Raw genomic sequence first — 22704 nt, forward strand, 5'->3', positions numbered from 1 at the left:
TCTAGGTATTATTATCAATTTTTATGTATTATTATGAATGATGAATCATCCGTAAGTAAAATGTTGTCAATTTCATCTAAGATGGATGTAACAATGTGCATTGACACTGGAACTTCAGACGTCAGCTTTAAGACTACAACAAACTAATGAAACTATGGATAGAGCCAAGTTGTGAGTTTGAAAATAGTACAAAGCATCAGGAGAATTCCAAAGAAACACTTTTGTTCTGAACTGGATTCATCATCGTGTCAACTACCAATGTGTCAGGACCCACCAAAACCTGAAGGAAATGGAACGATCGAAGAGTTAGAATTTATGGTGTATTTTCCTTAGGCAGGTAATTTTTTTAACCATTGAAATACCTAACTTCAACCTGAATCCAATCAAGTGGTCAGGAGATAGATAGAATATTACGTGCAAATTTTCTCCCGTAACAACAGTTTCGAATTCTTGTGCAGTTTGGTGCTGTTAAATGTAAAACGTTTTTAGAGGTTTTTCGTCGAAAACATTGTTCGATCGGTCAACCTCCGGGTGTATGCACTTACCATTTAGAAGTCACTTCGATCATTATTTTTGTTCCCCATTCGACGATGATGCCACACAAACGAATTCCCGACAAGATTTTAAAGGCTCTTAACAAACAGAAGAAGTACCATCTAAGGTGCTAGAGTGTAATATTCAGCTGACCTAGCAAACACAGTGAGATTATATTGTGCCACAAGCAGAAATACTCCACAGAGATCCTCCATCCGCTAACAAAATTAAAAAGGAAGTTACATAATATTTATGAGTATATCGTCGAATAGTTTGCAATGAAACGGTTCCTTTGAAGAAATATAGAGATATCACGTATATAATCTACACCACGCAGAAGTAACAGTCCGTTAGATGTAGTGAAACAGTGGACAGAATTCATGGCCATGAAATTCGACATTTGATAGTTAGTTCTTTTTAAGAGGCACGATTCAATAAAAATAACCAATTCTCAGTGGATCGTCGAAATAGAGGCAAAATAATCCAAGTTATCAACTTTCGCCATTGTCTTGTTTCTTTGTGTTGCTTTGAATATGATGATCATGATGTAAGAGCAAAGTAATCACAACTGTAAATGATAACCAAGAAAGAAATACTAAGAAACACTTAAAAATTCACTAAAAGATAAAATTGAAGACATAGGAACCAAGTACAAGCAAATTTCAGTCACTTTACACATCGATAGCGATGGAAGGTAAACTCAGTTCCGTTCTCTGTCATTGGCTCAGATCGAGCAGATTCGTCTTCTTCAAAATTTTCCCAGTCGATTCCACTGAGGAAAACATCAGCACCAAAGCTAAAATAAAATCCTTGATCTTAGGATGTTAACTATATAATATGGAAGACGCTAGATAAAAGAATGCCGTCAAAACTTACTTCTTTTGAATCTTAGTGATCACCAACTCGCTCACAAGGCCTGACTCCAAACCAAGTTTGTAAATCTCAGCACCTCCGATATTCCACACTTTCTCCACTCGTTCTGATAATTCACCGCTCATCAGCTCTTTCAGAATACCGTCAAAATCATCACTACAACATTAATTTCAATGACTGATGATCGAAAAATATAAATAACGGAACTCTCACGTCACGATGAGATCCTTTTCTCTCCGATTTGGCAGCGTCCGGCTGATAACAATATTTAGACGATTCTTTAATGGTCTAAACTTTTCTGGAATGCTTTCCCAACATTTGCGACCCATGATCACCGCGTTTGTCTGAAAGATTAAAAGAATGTGGTTGAAATAAATGAGAATCAAAAGACATCTATGAGGCAAAACGAGCTTAAATAGATTACTCAAACTTTTCACAGACTCCCTACAGTCACCAAGGTCTTTCCAAAAAAAAAGTTTTTTTTTCGAGTGTATCGTCAGGAAATTCACATAAAGATGAACGATAGCCGTGAACAGTGCCGACTTCAAAACGTTAAGACGAAAACCCAATTAGTGGCAATGTTCAAAGGTATAACCTGAATGCATCGAGATAACATCGCTCTTCTTTTGTGGTAGGTCATGATAAACACAAAAAGACATAATAAAAACTATACAAAGTCGGGAAGCTGTAGAACAGAGAAGAACAATACAGAAGCAATAAAACATAATCCAGCTCTCTAATAGGATGCAAGAAATAGGACTTACTTTAGTTGGATCAACAGTTGTGGAGGTACATTCTGCAAAGAACTTCATATCCTTCCTCAAAGTCCACGGAAGAGTTCCATTCTTTCCAATTCCAAATTTAGAGTCAACAGCAACAATAACTCCCATCCGGGGAGTGGCTTTGGTTTGTTTCGTCATTGGGGGACGGAAGGGTTCTGGAAACCTCCTATATTGCAGCGATATTGGGTAAAGTTCCATTCGGGAGGTGGGTAAGTAAAAAAAAAGTAAAAAAGTAAGTTAGAGCTTCGAGAAATAAGGACGCCACTGAGCACCCCCTTCTTCCCAACGACTTCTTCCCCGCGATATTTAAGGTCAACACATTTCATTAGGTATGGACCCAGGAAAACAAGCGAAAATGCCCCACATGTATATGCGCGAGCATGCCTCGCGCTTGTGAAGCCTCACAGCGGGCCGGCGCGCCACGACGCAACCGCCCGCGCAGCCGCGGTAGATCCAGGGTGTCCGCAGAGTCCAGAGCCGCGCGGTTCGGCGGCCCTGCGGTTTTGGGGGTTGCTGAGCGCACTGTTGCGAATAATCAATAACCATCAAGACCTCAGAGTCATCAAACCGCGCCTGCGGCTCTTGAGCTCTGTGGACAGCCTTAGATGACACCACAATATTGTCATCGACCGTTCAAATACATTTTAAAAAATACACAACAGTGTTAGAGCGCACAAATAATTCAAATACTTTCATAAGCGGACTAATTATATCCCAGTAGAAGGGATGATGATCGGATTACATAATAAATCAGAAGAATCAGCAACAAATCCAGTACCGGCAACATATGACAGTGGTCGAGTCAAAAACCAAAGTTGGTGTATGCACAATCAAGAAAGCGCATGAGATTAGGATCGGAATCGTTCGATTGATCGGGAAGAAAGTGCTCCGCTAGTACTTCGTCCATCAGGCAATAAAATTCTTGATACGACTATCTGCCGCATTTCACCAAGGCCTCCGATTTTTTATACTGCGGCATCAAGTGTTGACTAGATGTGCGAAGACTTCGTACTTTTTTCCTTTGAGAAACGCTTTACAGCTAGGACCGTCACTTACATTGAGATACATTCTAGGGCAGAATTGAAATTGGAATTGAAAAAACAAAATTCCTCAGCTGTAGGAATACAATGAGGAGCTCAAAACTCTTTTGCCGCCCGCATCCTCATTAGAACACAAAAAGAAAAAAACAGGTGACAAAAAGTAAGAACCGTGTGTTATTACGCATCCATGGTACGGCATTAGACCCGTATCTAGGCCTCATCTAAATCTACTTAAAGGCATCACCCCACGAATCTGGAGTGGTACGGATTTCCGGTGGAGTATTTGTATACGGGATCGTAGATTGTTGAGAGATGGGTGATTCAATTTCTTCCTAATTGCCGTAGAAAACGGCCCGGAAGATACAGTTTCGAGCATTTCGGCGCACTATTTTCTACAAGGAGTTCGATTGAAGCGCGCCAGCCTTGTGCATGCGCGTATCTTCCGGCCCGTTTTTTACGGCAATTAGGAAGAAATGGGCGGAATCACACTCCTCTCCATAATCTACTATCCCTTTTACAAATACTCCACTTGAAATCCGTACCACATCAAATTTGTGGGGTGATGCCCTTAAGCGAGTGCGCGGGCGGTCGCGCGGCAGCCGCCCTAGTAGGTTTGGAGCGCACTGGGCTGTAGCCAGTTCTACCGCGTTTTCGGCTCTTTAGCGGACTTGGAGCTCCGCTCATTTGAAGGCATGTGTACGAATTCGTTCTGATTTGAATGAAAAGAATTTAGAACTTGAAAAGTGAATAGGGAGCATGACCAATTCTGTTGTTTGCTATTACCTAGCACAGCTTCATTAAGTTGTTGTTTATAGTAGTTCTTCCACTGTGAGCAAAAATAGCATATGTGTACTCGATAGCTACTAACGTTCATCTACTAGTTTGCTCAATGCATTGTAGGTTACTGAAATGTGTGTGAAGCTGACAGTGTTGGTTAGAACATGACGTTATGATATGTGCTGTCATTGAGTTTGGCAGGGACTCAGGTAACTCCTACTTCCGCGACTTTCAGCATATCCCTTTTGCTACACCCAGAAGTTGTTTGCTTGCAGCTACCCCTTCAATCTCGCTCTTGGAAGTACTCTTTTCTTAGGTTTCTTTTTCGTCTATCTTTCCAAAAACGTGTGAACTTGAATTGTGCAGCCGTCTGGAAGATGATTGCTGAATGGATATCTACGATATGCTTTTATGGACAAAGATGTCTCTTGCGGTCTATAATGATTCGCGGAAGAACCATCTACAACGAGTTGAATGAGAAAGATGGTGGACGTTACCACAATTATAAAGCAAAACTTATTTAAAGTGGTCATCAGATAGTATCTGAAAAATATAAATAAATGAATTGGTATGATTTGGTATGATTTCAGCTTCAAACACCAGACAAGTCGTGCGTTCTGTGAAAGTTCACAAAAATTAATCATGAAAATTTGGATACATGAGAATAGGCAGCAGAGATGAAGGCTCTCAGAGATTCTCGAGCTTTTCTCTGGTTCTTTGCAACGATATCTTTTTTTCAACGTTTTCCGTGAGCAAACACAACATAACATGAGCAAGTATTGATAATTTCTATGCTCTTATGCTAGCATACTTACTTCAGAAGCATTCTTTTGCTTCATGCTACCGCCATTTTTAAATGTAGATATCTGTTCCGTTATTGAACTTGCAAGTAGTAGAAGGAAGATTCCTTCCTTTGCTTTGATAGAAGATAGAAGCCTTCTATCTTCAAGGCGAGTTCACGACGAATTCTCGCAATCACAGGCTCTCACGCATGTGATGGAGCCGCAGATACATAAGAGCTAACTGCGAGCCAGCCTGCCGTTACGCGACCGTCCGCGCAGCCGTCTGATAGATTTAGATGGGGCCCTCGTATCCAAGGCTGCCCGCAGAGTTCACAGCCGCGCCGGTGTGGACTCTGCGCGCAGCCTTACACCCGGCTGCGGGAGGCTCCGCCCTTGGACCAATGCTAACGCGGCGCGAAATTCAAAATGGTACACCGAGTAAGTACTTCCTCTGTTTCTTCAGAGGAATAAACTCAGAGAAAGGCAGAAGATGAGTGCCTTACGCTTCTTCACGTACTCTTACCTCAAAACAAACAAGGAGAATATTACAATATACCTTGATCCAAGAAAGAAAGGAAGTATGATCTCCGCATCTCAAACAGAGCAAAGGATGCAGTTGGAACTTAGGCTTTTCGATCTATATCTTGTACCTGAAAAAAAATTAGTTCAAGTAAGTGCATAGCTAACGTCTTTGACTCTTCCTCTGTTCATTTTTCTTCTCGTTTTTCCGTTTGCTCTTGCATTGCTTTCCTTATTCAATTTGTACTTTCATTTCCTTTCATCTTTCATTCATCTCTGTCTTATTTGTCCTGTTTCTACGTTCTACTTCTACCGTTCCACTGTATTATTGTTTTGTCTTATTCCCTTGTCTTGCTTGGTTTGACAATTTTGTCTTGTTTTTCTGTCTTTAAAACTTGTATTTTTGTGTCTACTCCTGGTTTTATGTCTACTTTATTCTTTTTTTCCCCTCTGAAAAGCTTATGGTTAATACTTCTTTTTTTTATTCATGCAGCCCGTTTTATATCACAAATTTACCTTGTACCCAAATGAGACAAATATGAATGAAGTAGACGATATCACGACAGCCACGAGAGACACGAAAGTGAAAAAACATTAATGAAGTAAACGAGTGGTACAAGATGTCTCACTGTCCTTACATCCATTCCTGTTTCTGTTTCCGTTTTCCACTTTCCTAACACGCAATTTCGCTGTTTACTTTGCTCCTACCTAGGAAATGCTTACTGCATGATAATCGTCATTTAAAGGCATCACCCCACGAATCTGAGGTGGTACGGATTTCAGGTGGAGTATTCGTATACGGCATCGTAGATTATGGAGGGAGGGGGTGATTCATCCATTTCTTCTTAATTGCCGTAAAAAATGGCCCGGAACAAGCGGCGCGTGCACAAGGCTGGCGCGCTCCAATCGAACTCGTTGTAGAAAATAGCGCGCCAGAACGCTCAAAAAGTTCAGGGCCGTTTTTTTTTACGGGAATTAGGAAGAAATATACGGAATCACCCTTCTCTCCATAATCTACGATCCCGTATACGAATATTCCACCTGAAATCCGTGCCAGATTCGTGGGGTGATGCCTTTAAATCACGTTAATATATGACAAGAACATTGAAGGTAAAGGAAGACAATTCGCACGGTGAAAACTATTCTTCTCTTTATTTCCCCTACTCTTCCAATTTCCTCTTAAACTTTCTGAGTAAAGGAGATTAATTTCAGTTTGAAAAGTAGCTGAATAGGAAGACAATTGTGAATTCTCGATTTCAAATAAAATGATTGATGTCAAGTAGAATTTTTTTGTCCTACTAAAACTGTGGAAAAAGGACGATCTAGATCAAGCATTATTTGTTGCGAAGGAAAAGGCCATTCCCCGTCCCTTGTCGGGAACGTCTGCGACGAAGTTAAAAACGGCTAACGCATCTTTGCGCGACTTTAAATTATGTTCCGAAGAAACCGCTACTAAGTTACTGGTGTGAAAGCGCTGCAACACCCAGATGTGATATTTACCGACCGTTTCTTTGCTTTTTTAATCTTTGTGCGTATCCGGGAACTGTTTGTGACGTCATCTGTGTTGCGTAAAATGATTGAAGTAGACCGCAGAGCGAGTCTTCTCCGGTTGGTGAACAACCTCACCTGTTGTTGTCGACTTCTTTGAGCATGCCATTATTGTCATGCTGCACAGTGTGTGCATGTGCTGGCTGCATTATGCAGTAGGAAATTCTCCACAGCGAATCCAGAAGATATTGACAATTTTTTAAGTGACACTGTGTATATTTTCGAGAAATCTTGCCCCGCCAAAGCTTTGAAAAGCTTTGAAAAATTTGAAAATGGACGTAGAAAAACGGCTAACGTAGCATTCCACAAGAACGTTTTTCAAGTGTTCAACTTATGAAAATCTCTCACCAATACGACTGCCCTAGTGAGTGGTTGCTTCACAGCTTCACCTGTTTTATGACTGTTAGTAGTGCTGAACGATTGCGACTTTTTTTTGACGCCATTTGATTCATTTAACAAATTTGACGACGTATTGCATGCGTTTAGGCGTAGTAAGAGACAGTGCCTAATTACGTTCTTAATGTCGTCTACAGTCAGGTGAAAACGACATGAAGCTCAGTGAATTCGTGTAAGGGGTTCGCCCAAAGCGGCGCTGTGGAGCTGAGGCAAACACTGAGGTTCTACAAGTTGATCACTATTCGTTTTATTTCAGCTGAAGACGAGCCGTTGAAGGGGATTTCGGCAGGCTAAAGCGAGGTTCACGATCTTCAGTTGACCTACTTTCTGTACGTCCACTCGTTACGTGCTTGTATGCTTATGGATTCGGTGCACTGGGCGAAATCCTCAGAAGGAAGTAAAAGCGCAATCTGTTCAAGCTAAAAGTTTTTACTTTTTGTTTTCTTTTAGATAAAGAGGTTGAAGTTCCATCTGTCATCCGGATAGCTAATCTAGATAGGATTTCGCACTGGGATGTGTTTCCGCTACGAGAAATCAGTGAAGAAATGTTTCCAACTATGAAATCAGAGAAACCCGCAGTTAGCAATACGTGCACTGCTACTACGGTTACCCCTCCTGCTTTTTCAATGTATTTGGAGTTATAAAATCACAAAAGAAATGTGAATAAGCATGTCCAGTAAACAAAGGCGGCATCAGTATTGATCTGTACCTTGTCACCATGAGAAAAACAATACTTCAAAGCATATGGCGACCTCCCACTGTAATTGATACCTCACGAAGTGCCTCCAGATGTACTCTCGCACACAACACGTGATAGATGGCCATTAAAGGCCCTTGGCAAATCAATCTAACCTACTTACACCTACATATGCTTTGCAGCGCAGGAAAATGCCTCCAGGTGTGCCCTCACACCTGATACATAACGGAGGGCCTTTAATCGCACTTAGCGTTTCAATCAAACCGTCCCAGCACCTCAACGAGCGTCCTCCCTGCGAATGCATTCGTTTGAAATTGGGCGCCAACCCAGCGTTTATCGTGTCGTTATCGGAAGAACGGCCGCCGATTCAACTAGTACGCATAGAGTCCAAGCCATAGTACTGTCTTGTTCGAATCAATGATCACCAGAGAAACTGATCGGAATGGTATCAGTACATGTTCTATAATGGTTTGTAATAAATGAATGTGTAATGGAAATGTTTTAGTCTTCAGTTTTGAACAACGAATACGTCCTCTATCCATTTATGTCGCTGTGTCCGGAAAACAATCAGGATTCGACCACTGTATGTCGACTTACGCTCTCCTCTAAGACGCGCCGTCTGCTCTCCGATAGCTAAACAAGGGACTGTAGTGGGGTCAAAACTCGAATGACTGCCATCGCTCGGAGTGAAGACCCCACCTGAGGTGCGAAGAGGTTCTGACTGGTTATTCGTGCGTAAATATCGGCACCACCTATGGCAAGCCGCTCGTACTGCTTCCGGACAAAATTAACAACCTAACAACCTGTTCAGAATTATTGTCCTCCAACAAAAGACTGTTGGAGGACATTAATTCTGACAATGTCGTGAAATCTCTTTGATGTGATTGCTTTGAGTTATGGATTCATTGCTTCAATTCTACGCTTCCACGTTGATCCCATTTTGATGGTTGCTTCTGCACCAATTGTTTCCTGCAACTACTTTACAAGAACCACATCTGAACTATGACGAACACCGAACTGACACGTCACATTCATATAGGTCTTAAAGCTGACTGTCCAGGTCCAAAAACCCCAAATTTATGCGTTCTAGACAGATTTTGGTGCACATCAGCAAGCATCCTCGAAGGGAAAGTCAGCCAGACTTCTAGCAAAGATCTGGTGAAGAAGCAGGCATGGAGAGGAATTCTAAGGAAAATAGCTAAACAGCATACTACGAACACTCAAATTAATGGATGACCCCTCGACGGGTACTGCTGGAGCAGAACAAAAAGTTGGATTTAAATTCATCGGCAGCATTGTCCAGTTGAGCTCTTATTCATCAAAAATCCCAGCGCAAAAATCCAAGGAAAGCTTCAAGTGAAGCCAATGAGTGACAGATTTCTGGTACATTCGAAATTTATTTTTCATTTTCATTTCATTTCATCAGAATTTCAATAAAGTAATGGAAAGAGACGTGCTTAGCGGCTGTTTTCCCCTACCTTCAATAACGGCTTCGCGATAAATGTGTGAAAATCAACGAGAGTTGTCTAAAAATCCCTAAACACGAACGGCCATAACTGAGGGTCGAAGAGGGTTGAGTGATAACATCACTAGAGTCGGAGCACATGGTGTTCGGACTCCAGTGATATTGTTTCGAGGTCGAAATCAATTAACGGTAATTTGAATGGATTGAGGGAATCGAGTATTGGTGCAGGCACTGTCATGCACTAGTTTCTGATTTCTGAGTTTCTGACTAGCTTTCCAGAAGATTCGGGTCCATGGATGTCATGCTCCACTGAAGCAAAGGTGAGGAAAAGAAAGAAAAAGTTGAACGATTTGCCAATCGAGACGCTCTTAGCGACAAGAGAATACTGGACCAGAATAGCCTCTGTGAAGTTGTTGGTCGGCATTTACCGTTTCAACGAACCGCTTCTCCTTTAAAGGTTCAATCTAGATGAGGAAAATACATGGTAGTGATGGTGTTTAGAATGAAATATTCGAATTTTTCCACAGGAAATTCCTCCCTAAAGGTGCATGTCCTTGAACCTAGCGCAAGGAGAGACTGACATTCACAAAACCACCAAAGGAAACAAAACGGTTAAAAATTAGTGGTGAGGACAGGATAGGAGCTAGGAACAAGCTATACACTAATTTCTGAGCGTTTTTGAAAATCTTCCAAGTGAAACCATTCTTTCTTCTCCACTCTGCCTGCCTACCACTGTTGTCTACGCAAGCTGTTGCGAGGCGTGGCGTAGAGAGGACGGGGGCGCAGCGGGGTGACCCGGGCGGAGCGTATAAAAGCGCCCATCGCGGTCATTTGGCATCTCACTTGTGAGTGCAATCGTCGTCGCAATGTCTGGACGTGGAAAAGGAGGCAAAGGACTCGGCAAAGGAGGAGCGAAGCGCCATCGCAAAGTGCTTCGTGACAACATCCAAGGAATCACGAAGCCGGCCATCCGTCGTCTCGCTCGTCGTGGTGGTGTGAAGCGCATCTCCGGCCTCATCTACGAGGAGACCCGTGGAGTGCTGAAGGTGTTCCTCGAGAACGTGATCCGTGATGCCGTCACCTACTGCGAGCACGCTAAGAGAAAGACCGTCACCGCCATGGACGTCGTCTACGCCCTCAAGCGCCAAGGACGTACCCTCTACGGTTTCGGAGGATAAGAAGCCCTCACCGAGAGACAATCCCAACAAATCTAACCCAACGGCCCTCTTTAGGGCCACAAGTGAAGTTTTCTCGAATACGATGTTGTGAGTTGGACGTGATTGAATAAAAGAACGTGTTCATCCCTCGTTGTGTTGATCATTCATCTGCAAAGACAAAGCAAAGGTGCGATTCAGAATACTTGTGGTGACTACTCTTTAGAACACGGCAGTAAGAGTTGATCCAACCACATACTAACCTACATTATTCCTAATCTTGTCGCATTTTATTTATTTAATAATTGAGGGGCAACTATTCGTTCCTAAAAAAATAGCTCATGAATTTCGAATTCGACGAAGCTCTCTTCAAAGAAGTGACCAATCTGGTTGGCTAAAATTTATTCGTGCACACACCAGTGCAAAGATGTGGCTTGGTTTGTTTTATTGGACTGATGTTTCATTGGATTTGTGGAAGGCAAGTGGGAATGACCTGGTTTTGCAATTTAGTTATTCCTTGACCGACAGACGAAATGTTAGAAAGGAGGCCTACGACGTTGAGTTCCTTCTCATCAACATAGTTTCGTCACAAACCCACTCCTCTGCAAACCGTCTCACATACAAGCGACTGACGGCCACCGGCTATCAATCTGTAAAGCACTATCCCATGGAAACCAGGGCTTCCTTGAACGACGTTACACTAGCAATATTAATATTTTCACAGGCGAGCGGTCATAAACTCGGTATCGCGGCAGTTGTTCATCTGTTCTCTGACCTCTCATTCCACACATGACGCTACCGACAGATCGGCGAAGATGTACAACACTGTTTCGGCGCTAAATTTGAATGGGGCCGAGGTGCCCTACCGAGCACTCGCCAATTAGATCAAAATTACAGAGCGGTCAATTTGTAGCCGCAGATTTGTGCCCTGATTCATGTTTTACTGTCCTAAACCACCCTGTGCACAGTAACATAGTGTAGACTCCATGAAGTTCCCCTCAGCTGATTTGAGGGATGTGATCAGGGTAGTGACAGACACAGTGCCCGAGATTTAGAATTTTAAAGACCAGCAGTGTTTTAACCAGTCCCTATTCCTTCCTTTTGCTCGGGACCTACATATGCAATATGGTAAGACATCGGCAACAAACAACTTTGGGTGATTTCTGCCTACAGTATAAACGAAGCAGCTGAAGACCGCAGAAATGCTGCTAGTCCCCAACAATTCACTCTGCTACTTGCTGACCTTTCGCTTCCAACACCACACAGCAGTTTGTGATGCCGTCCATGTTGCGTACGATGCTGGAAGTAGGTCATACCTCCCGCTGAGCCTTGCTTGTGCAGGGGAACGGCAAAAGGGTTCTGGCGGATTTCCTGGCAATGCCCCCGAGATATTACGTGTCCAGTGGACACACCCCGACGAGGTCACTGTCGTTCATGGAGACGCATACAACAGTTTTAGATGCTCTTGTGACCAAAGAGACGCAAAGAACAAATCAGTTGTACGGAAGTTACCGAGTAAATTAAAGAACAATGTAGTTACAAGTACATATAACTTTGTGTGTTGTTCTAAAAAGAGAATCGGAAGGGAATTTTGTGTTTGATATTACCTTCAAAAAGTCTAGGAATCTTATCAAATGAATCCTTTTTCTTGCAACAGGTCGGAGATCCTTCTGTCTGACAATAAATTAGGCTACAGAAAAATTTGATCGTCAGGATAATGATAATATTAATTCCCGTTACTTTTGAAAGCTAGTGTTTTCCGTTCTTAACGAAAATTATCATATCTGAAACTATTAGATCCATTTTTCTCTCATATTCCACGTAAGGGTTTTCGTAAGGGTTCCTGCTCCTATTGCAGTTACAAGTTCACCTTACACCACGACTTTAAAGCGAATGTGTGCGATTCTCAAAAAAAAAAAAAAAAAGAAGAGGAAATTGTAGCTCGTGAATTGAGTCCTAGGCTGTGATGCAGCGGCAGGTAAGCAGAGTCAGCTACTTAAGTGCCAACGAAGATGAATCTCTTTAGGATACGTACCATTGCTAATTTCTCAGGCGGGAGGCAGGCTCGAAATTCCACCGGGATCCTCTTCACACGCACCCGCCTGTGTACATAAGTTGCACTTCATGGAGTAGGGATTTCTGAAGAAGATTCTGATTTCTGAATGTCCAGCTCTATGAAAAATGTCTAGAAAAGTCTTGCCTTTCCTCACGACAAATTTGTAGACGAAAACAAGTAGCACAAAGGCAGCATTTCTTAAGAAACATCTTAAGAAACTTCTTGATACAAAATTTAGCAAAATTTCACGTCAATACATCTGTTCTAGAATATTTTAGCTTTGCAACGCTTTTCTTATGAATAGTAAGAACAGAATACTACCTAGGGGTTAACCGTTATATTCTGTAGTTTTTTTTTTTAAGAGTTTTGTAGCTGCTACAATACCACCTTCTAACACCAACGGACGCTGATAAGGGAGTACGCGCCGTCAAAAATGCATCACTTACACTGTGAAAGAGAATCTACTATTTTGAACACGAATTATCTTTGAAAAAAAACCTTTTTAGACGAATTTCTTGAGAGCAAACAGTGGTGATCATTCGAGTGTTTCATTTGAAACTATCCGCAGTCGTCGACGGGGCCGATCGGGTAGAAATGTGCACATTCGCTGCAAAGGATTTACTTGCAGTCTTGACTTTTGCCGAATACGTGCACCACTACTACTGCACACGCACTACTGCTGCAACTTGAATCTGTCTGGAGCTGTAGAATCACAAAAGAAATGTGGATTAAGCATGCCCAGTAAACAAAGGCGGCTTCAGGCTTCATTGATGTGCACCTTGTCACCATGAGAAAAACAATACTTCAAAACATACGGCGGCTTTAATTGATACCTCACGAAATGCCTCCAGATGTGCTCTCGCATCCATCACGTGATAGATGGTCATTAAAGGCCCTTGGCAAATCAATCTAACCTACTTACACCTACATATGCTTTGCAGCGCAGGAAAATGCCTCCAGGTGTGCCCTCACACCTGATACATAACGGAGAGCCTTTAATCGCACTTAGCGTTTCAATCAAACCGTCCCAGCACCTCAACGAACGTCCTCCCTGCGAATGCATTCGTTTGAAATTGGGCGCCAACCCAGCGTTTATCGTGTCGTTGTCGGAAGAACGGCCGATTGGAGTAGTACGCTCAAAGTCATAGTACTGTTCTGCTCAGATAAGTGTTCCTCCGGAGAGCTGATAAGAACGGTTGTAGTGCATGTTTTACAACCATTTTCTAGGTTATAATAAATCTATATGCGAATTTAACGCAAGTATAGAGATTATAAGCCTTGTGATTGCAGATTTCTTCTTTATTCATCTTGAGCACTGAGAGAAAAAACACTTTGAACGTAGATAGGGAGAAATTCTGTTCGTCACAGAGATCATTGCAGAACGATAAGAAGTTGCGGGAAGATTTTTGCGACTACCGGAACGAGGTCGACGAAGTCCCCAAGCAGAAACGGATTATTCACTTCATGGTATCTATGTCAATGTAGTTGCCAGATGATCTGGAGTTCAACCGGTTCCGAACTTCCTAATAGAGCATATGCATGAGAACATAGGATTGTTTCCTAACCTAGCGAAGCTAGTTCCTTTCCTGCACTTCTCGAATCAGGCAGGGTTATCCGAAAATAAAACAACATCTGAGGAGCAAGTTTAAAATCACATCCTGAAGTCATGATCTGCTACTATCTGAGTTACTTGCAAAAGTAGTGTCTAGAGTTATAGAGTATAGGAGAGGATAGTGGAGTGAATTCATAGGTTTTGATGTAAGAGCATGGTGCTGACTAGAAGATTCAGCAGAATCGTGGGGAGTTTTGAAAGTAATCCAAGTTCCGCAGTACAGGGATCAGCAGGATTGTTTCCACTATGAAACCGACAGTTGCAACAGACTTATACAATCAAATAAGCTTAATTTTCAATCCTCTTCTTATTTTCATAATGTAGCGAGCATCAGAAGATTTTAAACACAAGATAGAGAGCATTCAAACTCAGCTGCTTCCTTACATAGATCTTTGGGTTAGAAACGATTTATTCACTTTTTCGCGTTCATTTTATAAGTGAAGTTCTGCTGTACTCTTTTAATTATCGTATTAACAGTACAGCAACATCTCTATCGCTCGCGAGATCACGCAGTAAACGCTTCAATGTTATATTAGAACCACTTTTTATTATCCAGTGCGTAGCATTCGAAATCAATTGTGGCCCTAAAGAGGGCCGTTGGGTTAGAATGGAGTGCGCCAGCGGCAAGTGGTTTACTTGCTGGAGGTGTACTTGGTGACGGCCTTGGTGCCCTCGGACACGGCGTGCTTGGCGAGCTCTCCGGGGAGGATCAGGCGGACGGCGGTCTGGATTTCGCGGGATGAGATCGTCGATCGCTTGTTGTAGTGAGCGAGTTTCGACGCCTCAACAGCGATGCGCTCGAAGACGTCGTTCACGAACGAGTTCATGATCGACATCGCCTTCGACGAGACTCCGGTGTCGGGGTGGACCTGCTTGAGCACACGGTAGATGTAGACCGAGTAGCTCTCCTTTCTGCGGTGTCTCTTCTTCTTGTCTCCGGTGCGACTGGCCTTTTGGGTCTTCGCGGCTTTCTTAGCTCCCTTGGCAGATGGCTTTGGTGGCATGACGACGAGGTTCACTGGGTGGTCAGTGGTGAGGAACCACTCGCCAGCGCCTTCCTTTATACACCATCTGCGTCCGCGATCCGCCCCCAGCTGCGCGGGGCGGAGTTCCGCGCAATGTCTATATAAACAGCGCCGATGCGGGTATTCTACCCGTGAGTGTATCTCGCAGTTCTCAATCGTCGCTATGTCTGGACGTGGAAAAGGAGGCAAAGCCAAGAGCGGAGGAAAGGCCAAATCGCGTTCTTCGCGAGCTGGACTTCAGTTCCCCGTCGGTCGTCTGCACCGCATGCTCCGCAAGGGCAACTACGCTGGACGCATCGGAGGAGGAGCGCCCGTCTACTTGGCCGCTGTTCTCGAATACCTCGCCGCTGAGGTGCTCGAGTTGGCCGGCAACGCTGCCCGTGACAACAAGAAGAGCAGAATCAACCCTCGCCATCTCCAGCTCGCCGTTCGCAACGACGAGGAGCTCAACAAGCTGCTTTCCGGTGTGACCATTGCTCAGGGAGGAGTTCTGCCCAACATCCAGGCTGTCCTCCTGCCCAAGAAGTCCGCTGGAGACAAGGAATAAACGCCTTGTGTGCCAATTTTAACCCAACGGCCCTCTTTAGGGCCACAAATGCTACTCCGAATACCACAAAATAGTCCAGTCTTTTATCAATAAATGTTTTCTAATGTAAAAATTGAGCCATACTTTCCAGGAATACTTTTGAAATAGTAGGCTTGGCGTTGTGTGAATCTTCCTACGTCACAGTGGGACAATACGTTTACATTTACAAGATCATGGAGTGTTCTGGAACGCTGAGCCAGTGTTCGTAGTGGAACGGAAAGAGCCACACAGCGCTGTTGAATGTCATTATTGCAGCATGATTGCGTTTCCCAGAACACTGAAGTCATATATTATTGTCAAAATAACAGGTAGTAATTTTGAAAGCGGCTGCATACTTCAATTATCCATGAGTTTCCAGCTCAAGCTTAACCCCACGTTAATCTACGAGATGAGCATTCAATCAAAAACCGGCTTGAGATGCATCTTCCAAGTTCACGTAAGAATTTCTATCTAGGAGTATATTGAGGCTTGCGCATTTTCTGATGAATTCAGCGGTATTATATTCAGAGAAAACATCTCTGCTTTTGCTAATCTTCTCCTACGCACAAAGTCCCCTAAACTGTCGAAAATCATATTACTGTGAACCAAGTTAGCGCTCGCATATCACTCGCAAATCCGTCAAGAGTAAAAAAAACTTCACGGGATTACTTTCAAATGGAAATGAAAGTGCTGAGAATATGTTGAATCCCGAGTCCTACACCTACCAAATCATGCTATGCATAAGCTACAGTTGTGCAATAAAATCACAGATTTAAGGTAAAACGGAATACAAGGATAAAGGGACAGTGTCTGATGTCAATCAATCCATTTGGGATGCACCAACGGGTTCACTTCAACCCAGAATTATTTGAGGTTTACGGACGTGTGTCTAAGCCATAAAATGACTTGCGAGGGCCAACCGATGTCTCTCCCAGACCAGTTTGACATCAATTCGTCGAGCCCAGAGAGATGAAAGGCTTTGCTGAAAAGGCTTCCACACAGAGATTTGATATTTGCTTCTTTCTCTGAGCTTTGGACTAAAGATATTAAACTTTTGCAAATTAACAAAGAATGTACGATCTCCAAGAGCATGGAATTCTGAATTTGATGCTCCCACTTCGTCGTCGCGTGAAACTGTGAGGGCTTAGGATTGGATTTCGGCTGTGCTACAGCACCTAGATCTACGCTTGGTGTCTATCTTGGCATCGTCCAAGGTTACAGGGGCGAGAGCGAGCACAGGCGCAGGTCAGCCCCGCCCTCCCCCGGCGAGTTGCATAAAAGGGGAGTGTAGCGAGCGCATCTCACGTTCGCTCAGGACACTCAGCAATGGCTCGTACCAAGCAGACCGCTCGTAAATCCACCGGAGGAAAGGCTCCCCGCAAGCAGCTGGCCACCAAGGCCGCCCGCAAGTCGGCCCCAGCCACAGGAGGAGTGAAGAAGCCTCATCGCTACCGCCCAGGAACTGTCGCCCTTCGTGAGATCCGTCGCTACCAGAAGTCGACCGAGCTGCTCATCCGCAAGCTGCCCTTCCAGCGCCTCGTCCGTGAGATCGCCCAGGACTTCAAGACCGACCTTCGCTTCCAGTCTTCCGCCGTGATGGCTCTCCAGGAGGCCGCCGAGGCTTACCTCGTCGGTCTCTTCGAGGACACCAACCTGTGCGCCATCCACGCCAAGCGTGTCACCATCATGCCCAAGGACATCCAGCTTGCTCGCCGTATCCGTGGAGAGCGTGCTTAAGTGCTGTGCTAACTACTTTTAACCCAACGGCCCTCTTTAGGGCCACAATAACAATTCGGCTGCTTTTCATCGTGTGCTTGTTGTTCTGAATAAAGAAATAATTTATCAGTTTCTACAGAGCTTCATTTTGAATGTGGTGGGGTTATAATGTGCTGCAAAAGAAGCGGTCCACTGTTTTGATTAAATTCCTATGCAGGTTTAGGTACGATGTCGTTGGATGCCGAAAATTGAAGTTGTTGATAGCAAAATACATAAGTACCTGAGCACTGTACTTACCCACTGGCGATCATATCCTGTGCCACTGGGGTGTTGAAAAGGATCGTGATGCGCATCAATAGTCCCGAAAATCCTAAGGAGAAATACTATGATGTGAGGTTATTTCAAGTTTGTTATCGTACCAGAAGCGAGAAAAATCATTACATGAAAGAAATGAGGAAAATGTTCATCTAAGAGTTCATTTGAATGAATTTCTAAATTTGGAGGGCAGTATTAGGACAAAATTCGCTCCTTCTCTCTCTTATTGCACTGCTACACTGTTTCATATGTCACTTAGTAATAAGTACATTGTTTTTTAAGTGCCGTGTGCAAGTTTATTTTCTGTGCGCATTACGAGTTTATTGCACGGAGAGCCGCAATTTGTAGCTGTTTTTTTTTTGCTGAGCTATTTGATTCAATAACTTCGACCACTCTCACTATTTATTCCTCCCACACCTCCTTGTGACTGTGAAGTTCTCTGTACTCAGTCTGTAGTTAAGAGAACATCTACAGTGGTTGACGTCGTCTCCACGAACGACCGAAGCATCAATGCATGAATGTTTTTCCTCCGACATATCCATCGGGATGCTTGATGTCTCGGAAGGATTCGCAGAAAGATCTGTGAGAGTCTCTTTACCCCCCTCCCCATAATACCTAAGGAATCAAACAATTCTTCAATCAATTTATGGGGAGATTGTCGATGAACGTGAATGTATTGTTGCTGAAGTCGGAAAAATGTCCACTGCTCTGTTCAAACTCCTAAGCGAGTGTAGGAACGACGCCGATGACTGGCCGAAGCAGTTGATTCCAAAATACATGAAGGAGTTCAGCTATGGGTTTATAGGCAGATAATGGGCTGTACGAATTCCGACCGTTTCTAACAAGGTAAAGTCATACAGCCATGATCAGCGAATGATACCTGACGAATCCAAATGTGCTGAACTGGTGGGTGAAGAAGAGGCTGAGAGATGCTATGAAAATCATGAAGAGAAAGATTTGCGTTAAGGGCTGTGACGATACGTTGTTAATGCTCACGACTAGTTTTCAGAATACCATGCACTGATAATGTCAAAAATTGCTAATGAAGAGAAGAAATCAAAGAATTGGGTGAATAACAGAGAAAATAGATGGAAATAAAAAATTGCAACATTTCTATTATCTTCAATCTGTTTTTCTTCTAACTCTCAGAACTGTTTCTGACAGAAAACCGAAAAATGGAGTTCTGATGGACGAATATCATATCTCTCAGATTCTCAGCTGCCTTATGGAAGCAGTGGCCAATATGACTTTCCCAGAAAAGAAAACCTTTTTTCCCTATCTTCATAGAAAAAAATCCGACAAATGTCTGTATTTTGAGTAACATCTCTGCGAGTTAAGGAATGAAGATACCTTGAACGATAACATTTCACTTTAGTGCAAACTGCACAACATTATTATAGCAGCACTTTCTATTTGTTTTGAGCTCAATAGAGATTCAACCAAAACGAGGTTTTCTCGGTGAAAACGGTTCAACCTCAGCTTTCTCTGCCAAGCACACCCCTGGCACACTTCTGCTGTTGTGTCCAGATAATCTTTCCAGTTAACTCCGCTTTACGACCATCTGCGCTCTCCACGACGACGCTTTGTCTCCCGCTTGTCAACAGGGCAACGGTCCGTGTTGGCGCCAAAATTCGAACAGCTGCAGTCGGCCAGCATGCGCTCGCCAACTGCGAAGATGTTTCAGTTGATTGCTCTGACATAAATGTCACCTTTCCTACGGTGACACGTGTGACATACCGCTTCAAGGCACTATTAAGGACCGAGCAGATGAGTGCTAGAGGCAAAAAAGCCGGGTAGTGCTCTTCAGCTTTTCACAATTCCGCAGGAGCTTTCCTTACGGGTATTGTCTCCTACAACTGCTTCACCGGAGCTATCTCTGCACGGCGGTAAACGATAGACCGGAGTGACGTACTCGCTTGAGGCTTAGCTCTAAAGAGCTACTGGTCGAGGTCCAGAAGTAGCATCATTTATTGATGCTTTAAGGAATTGCTTTAAAGAATAAACGATAAAATGCTCGTAGTAGTCCTTCTTTGAACTATAGGATAGAAGCGAGATTTTGAAGTTGATGAGAAGGCAGAAGAAGGAAGGAAGTGAAGGGAGTGGGTAGAAATTGTTTGTTACGAAGCATTAAATTGTTGTAGGTCTTACTCGTATTTGTTTCCACTGTTCTAAATGTTTGTCTTCCCTGTTATTTGATGCTTTCTGGTACCTCAATAGCATAAAAAGGCTTGACACAGGAGCAGAATTCTAGAATGTGTTAACAAAGATTTTGGAAAACAGCATTCGCTGGTTCTCAAACGACGATATTTTTGTTTCTTGCCAATACTTTCCAACAAAACATAACGACTAGTACATTCTCACTGCTTAAATGGTTGTTTTAATTCTTAACAACTCTGTTTGTACTACCTCAAAACCGGATGCGAAAAAAACCGGGGAAAAAATCCTTGAATTCTGCCGACACAGTAAGAGCTGTCAGAATGCCAAGATTTTTTTTCGAGCGCGACCATCTCCATGATACGGACCAGCAGACAATAGCTTAAAAGCCGTCTAACATGTATGAGGAGCCGCAAATATTGCAGACACGCAGAAACCATCAAATACTGAATAGGCACAATGGATTTTCCTTCCTTTCGCATCTATCGCTCCAGCGCGAGGTTAATTTTTCTTCTGGTACGGTGTGTGTGTGTGTCAGTGCAGTGTTATGAAAAAAGACGTCTTTCTTCATAACACACCTCAATTTGACCCCTATTACAAATAGATTCGTCTGTGCAACCCCTATCGATTAGGTGTGATTAAAAAGGATAAAGGATAAAGTGACTGGCGTATCAGTCCACTTGGGATGCACCAACGCGTTTTACTGGAATTCTTAATCGTTGAGGTTTTGGAGCGCGTGTTGGCCTATACAATGACTTGCGGAGGCCAGCCGATGATCAAGTCAGTGTTTTTATCCTCCCAGACAAGTCTGGTACCAATTTATCGACCCTGGAGGGATGAAAGGCTTGGTTTGCACTAGGGCGCTTTCGAACCCTCGACGGTGTGGCTACAACGGACCTCTAACCGACTGCGCCACACCCGCCCTGGTGTGATTAGAACTCTTAAAATCTACCACTAAAATACTTTTTGAAAAAAAAATTACCTGCTGCAGCACATTAATAAGGCTGAGTTCGAGATAACCCCAAGATAGCCCCAAGAATATATAAATGTTTTTTGGCATGAATAGATTTCTCGAAAAGTAGTATGGTAATTACATATTTGTAATCTACATACTATTGCGAACAATTCGATATCTCTCACAGCTTTAATATCATAACTTTAGAGATGTTGAAAAACTGACTAAAATCACAAGTTTCAGCCCAAAAAGCAATCGATATTAGTAGCTTGGAGATTATTCTTTTACGAAATCTGCAAGAAAGCTACATATTGTAGGATGCCCTTTTCCTTCAATCTTCTAGCTCAACAAAATTTTCGGTTTTTCCTGCAGCTAAAGTTATAAATTCGGTGTTTTGCATTATCTATTGTATTTTTTTAGCAGCTCAAAACTCGTCAACAAATTAGATTTATGCGAAAGTCGAAAAAGACGCGGATCCGTTTCTTTTTTGTCTTCTGTCGAAGAATTGATGATTCTACTGTAAGTTCTAACCGCCAAAAGGAGACTAATTAGATTAGTCGCGAAACGGATAATAAATAAAATTTTCGCTGAAATATCTATCCAGGCAAACCGAGTGCACCCTTTCAAAAATTTGGAGCGTCATCCGGATGACCAATGGAGAAAGATTGAAAAATCGAAGAAAGGGAAATCAGATTGAAAAACGAATGACAGGACAGAAAGTTACGAGTTGTACACAGAGTCTAATAGATTTTCAAAAATCCTCGGAGATTTATTGGTATCACTATCGAAGGGAACTCTTCCCAACTTTCCAATTCCCTACCGCTGGACATTGCTATGCTGATGTGAAACACCCCGATGACCTCACAATATGGGGCGCAGAGGGGTGACCCTGGCGGAGCGTATAAAAGCGACCGTCGCCTTCACTTGGCATCTCATTCGTGAGTGCAATCGTCGTCGCAATGTCTGGACGTGGAAAAGGAGGCAAAGGACTCGGCAAAGGAGGAGCGAAGCGGCATCGCAAAGTGCTTCGTGACAACATCCAAGGAATCACGAAGCCGGCCATCCGTCGTCTCGCTCGTCGTGGTGGTGTGAAGCGCATCTCCGGCCTCATCTACGAGGAGACCCGTGGAGTGCTGAAGGTGTTCCTCGAGAACGTGATCCGTGATGCCGTCACCTACTGCGAGCACGCTAAGAGAAAGACCGTCACCGCCATGGACGTCGTCTACGCCCTCAAGCGCCAAGGACGTACCCTCTACGGTTTCGGAGGATAAAAAGCCCTCACCGAGAGACAATCCCAACAAATCTAACCCAACGGCCCTCTTTAGGGCCACAAATGAACTCGAATACGAATCCGCAGTTCAGGATAGAAAATAATGGAATAAAATGGTGTTTGTGTTCTTTGTTATAATGTAAAGCGGAATACAGGTGCAGCACTTTCGGTTGCTTACCAGCGACTCTGTTTATGCCTACAGAAAGGATTGATTTCTTCTGACGTTCTGGAATGTTCTGCATTTGTCTGCACTCAGTCAATCAGCAAGCAAGCAGGATCATGCACGTTCTTCTGATTTTTCATAATTGATTTTGAAAAAAAAAAATGTTATTACATAGTGGGTTTTATTTTTGCGTGTCTCCTTTACATGTAATTTCTCGTCTTCCGAAATCAAATTAGTAAACAAATAAAAGTGTTCGAGTCTGATGGGTATGCAAGGATACAGAAAGATTCAGTAACTGCTAGTCTC

The 22704-nt window shown here is 43.3% G+C and overlaps 6 protein-coding genes across 7 annotated transcripts; 4 read left to right on the top strand and 2 right to left on the bottom strand.

Annotated features, from left to right (window-relative positions):
* Positions 1-1200: 1200 nt before the first annotated feature.
* On the bottom strand, positions 1201-2327 carry RB195_006076 (uncharacterized protein; the record flags this gene model as incomplete). Of its 2 annotated transcripts, none has more annotated exons than XM_013448049.2 (4): positions 1201-1330; positions 1411-1563; positions 1621-1751; positions 2172-2327. In XM_013448049.2, 4 exons carry the CDS (start codon positions 2325-2327, stop codon positions 1201-1203), a joined length of 570 nt encoding a protein of 189 aa, XP_013303503.2. The 2 variants fall into 2 exon arrangements, with proteins under 2 accessions (XP_013303503.2, XP_064035950.1); XM_064178951.1 differs by having other exon boundaries at positions 2172-2297.
* Positions 2328-10279: 7952 nt separating this feature from the next.
* On the top strand, positions 10280-10591 carry RB195_006077 (uncharacterized protein; the record flags this gene model as incomplete). The annotated part of the gene is made up of 1 exon (XM_064178952.1): positions 10280-10591. One exon carries the CDS (start codon positions 10280-10282, stop codon positions 10589-10591), a length of 312 nt encoding a protein of 103 aa, XP_064035951.1.
* A 4276-nt stretch (positions 10592-14867) lies between these two features.
* On the bottom strand, positions 14868-15239 carry RB195_006078 (uncharacterized protein; the record flags this gene model as incomplete). Its single annotated transcript, XM_064178953.1, has 1 exon — positions 14868-15239. The coding sequence occupies one exon, from the start codon at positions 15237-15239 to the stop codon at positions 14868-14870; it is 372 nt and encodes a 123-aa protein (XP_064035952.1).
* A 184-nt stretch (positions 15240-15423) lies between these two features.
* On the top strand, positions 15424-15807 carry RB195_006079 (uncharacterized protein; the record flags this gene model as incomplete). Its single annotated transcript, XM_064178954.1, has 1 exon — positions 15424-15807. The coding sequence occupies one exon, from the start codon at positions 15424-15426 to the stop codon at positions 15805-15807; it is 384 nt and encodes a 127-aa protein (XP_064035953.1).
* A 1344-nt stretch (positions 15808-17151) lies between these two features.
* Positions 17152-17562, top strand: RB195_006080 (uncharacterized protein; the record flags this gene model as incomplete). The annotated part of the gene is made up of 1 exon (XM_064178955.1): positions 17152-17562. The coding sequence occupies one exon, from the start codon at positions 17152-17154 to the stop codon at positions 17560-17562; it is 411 nt and encodes a 136-aa protein (XP_064035954.1).
* A 4362-nt stretch (positions 17563-21924) lies between these two features.
* RB195_006081 (uncharacterized protein) lies at positions 21925-22236 on the top strand (the record flags this gene model as incomplete). Its single annotated transcript, XM_064178956.1, has 1 exon — positions 21925-22236. The coding sequence occupies one exon, from the start codon at positions 21925-21927 to the stop codon at positions 22234-22236; it is 312 nt and encodes a 103-aa protein (XP_064035955.1).
* Between the last annotated feature and the right edge of the window lie 468 nt (positions 22237-22704).

The sequence above is a fragment of the Necator americanus genome, chromosome I (genome assembly GCF_031761385.1).
Source record: "Necator americanus strain Aroian chromosome I, whole genome shotgun sequence".
NCBI classification, from domain to species: domain Eukaryota; kingdom Metazoa; phylum Nematoda; class Chromadorea; order Rhabditida; family Ancylostomatidae; genus Necator; species Necator americanus.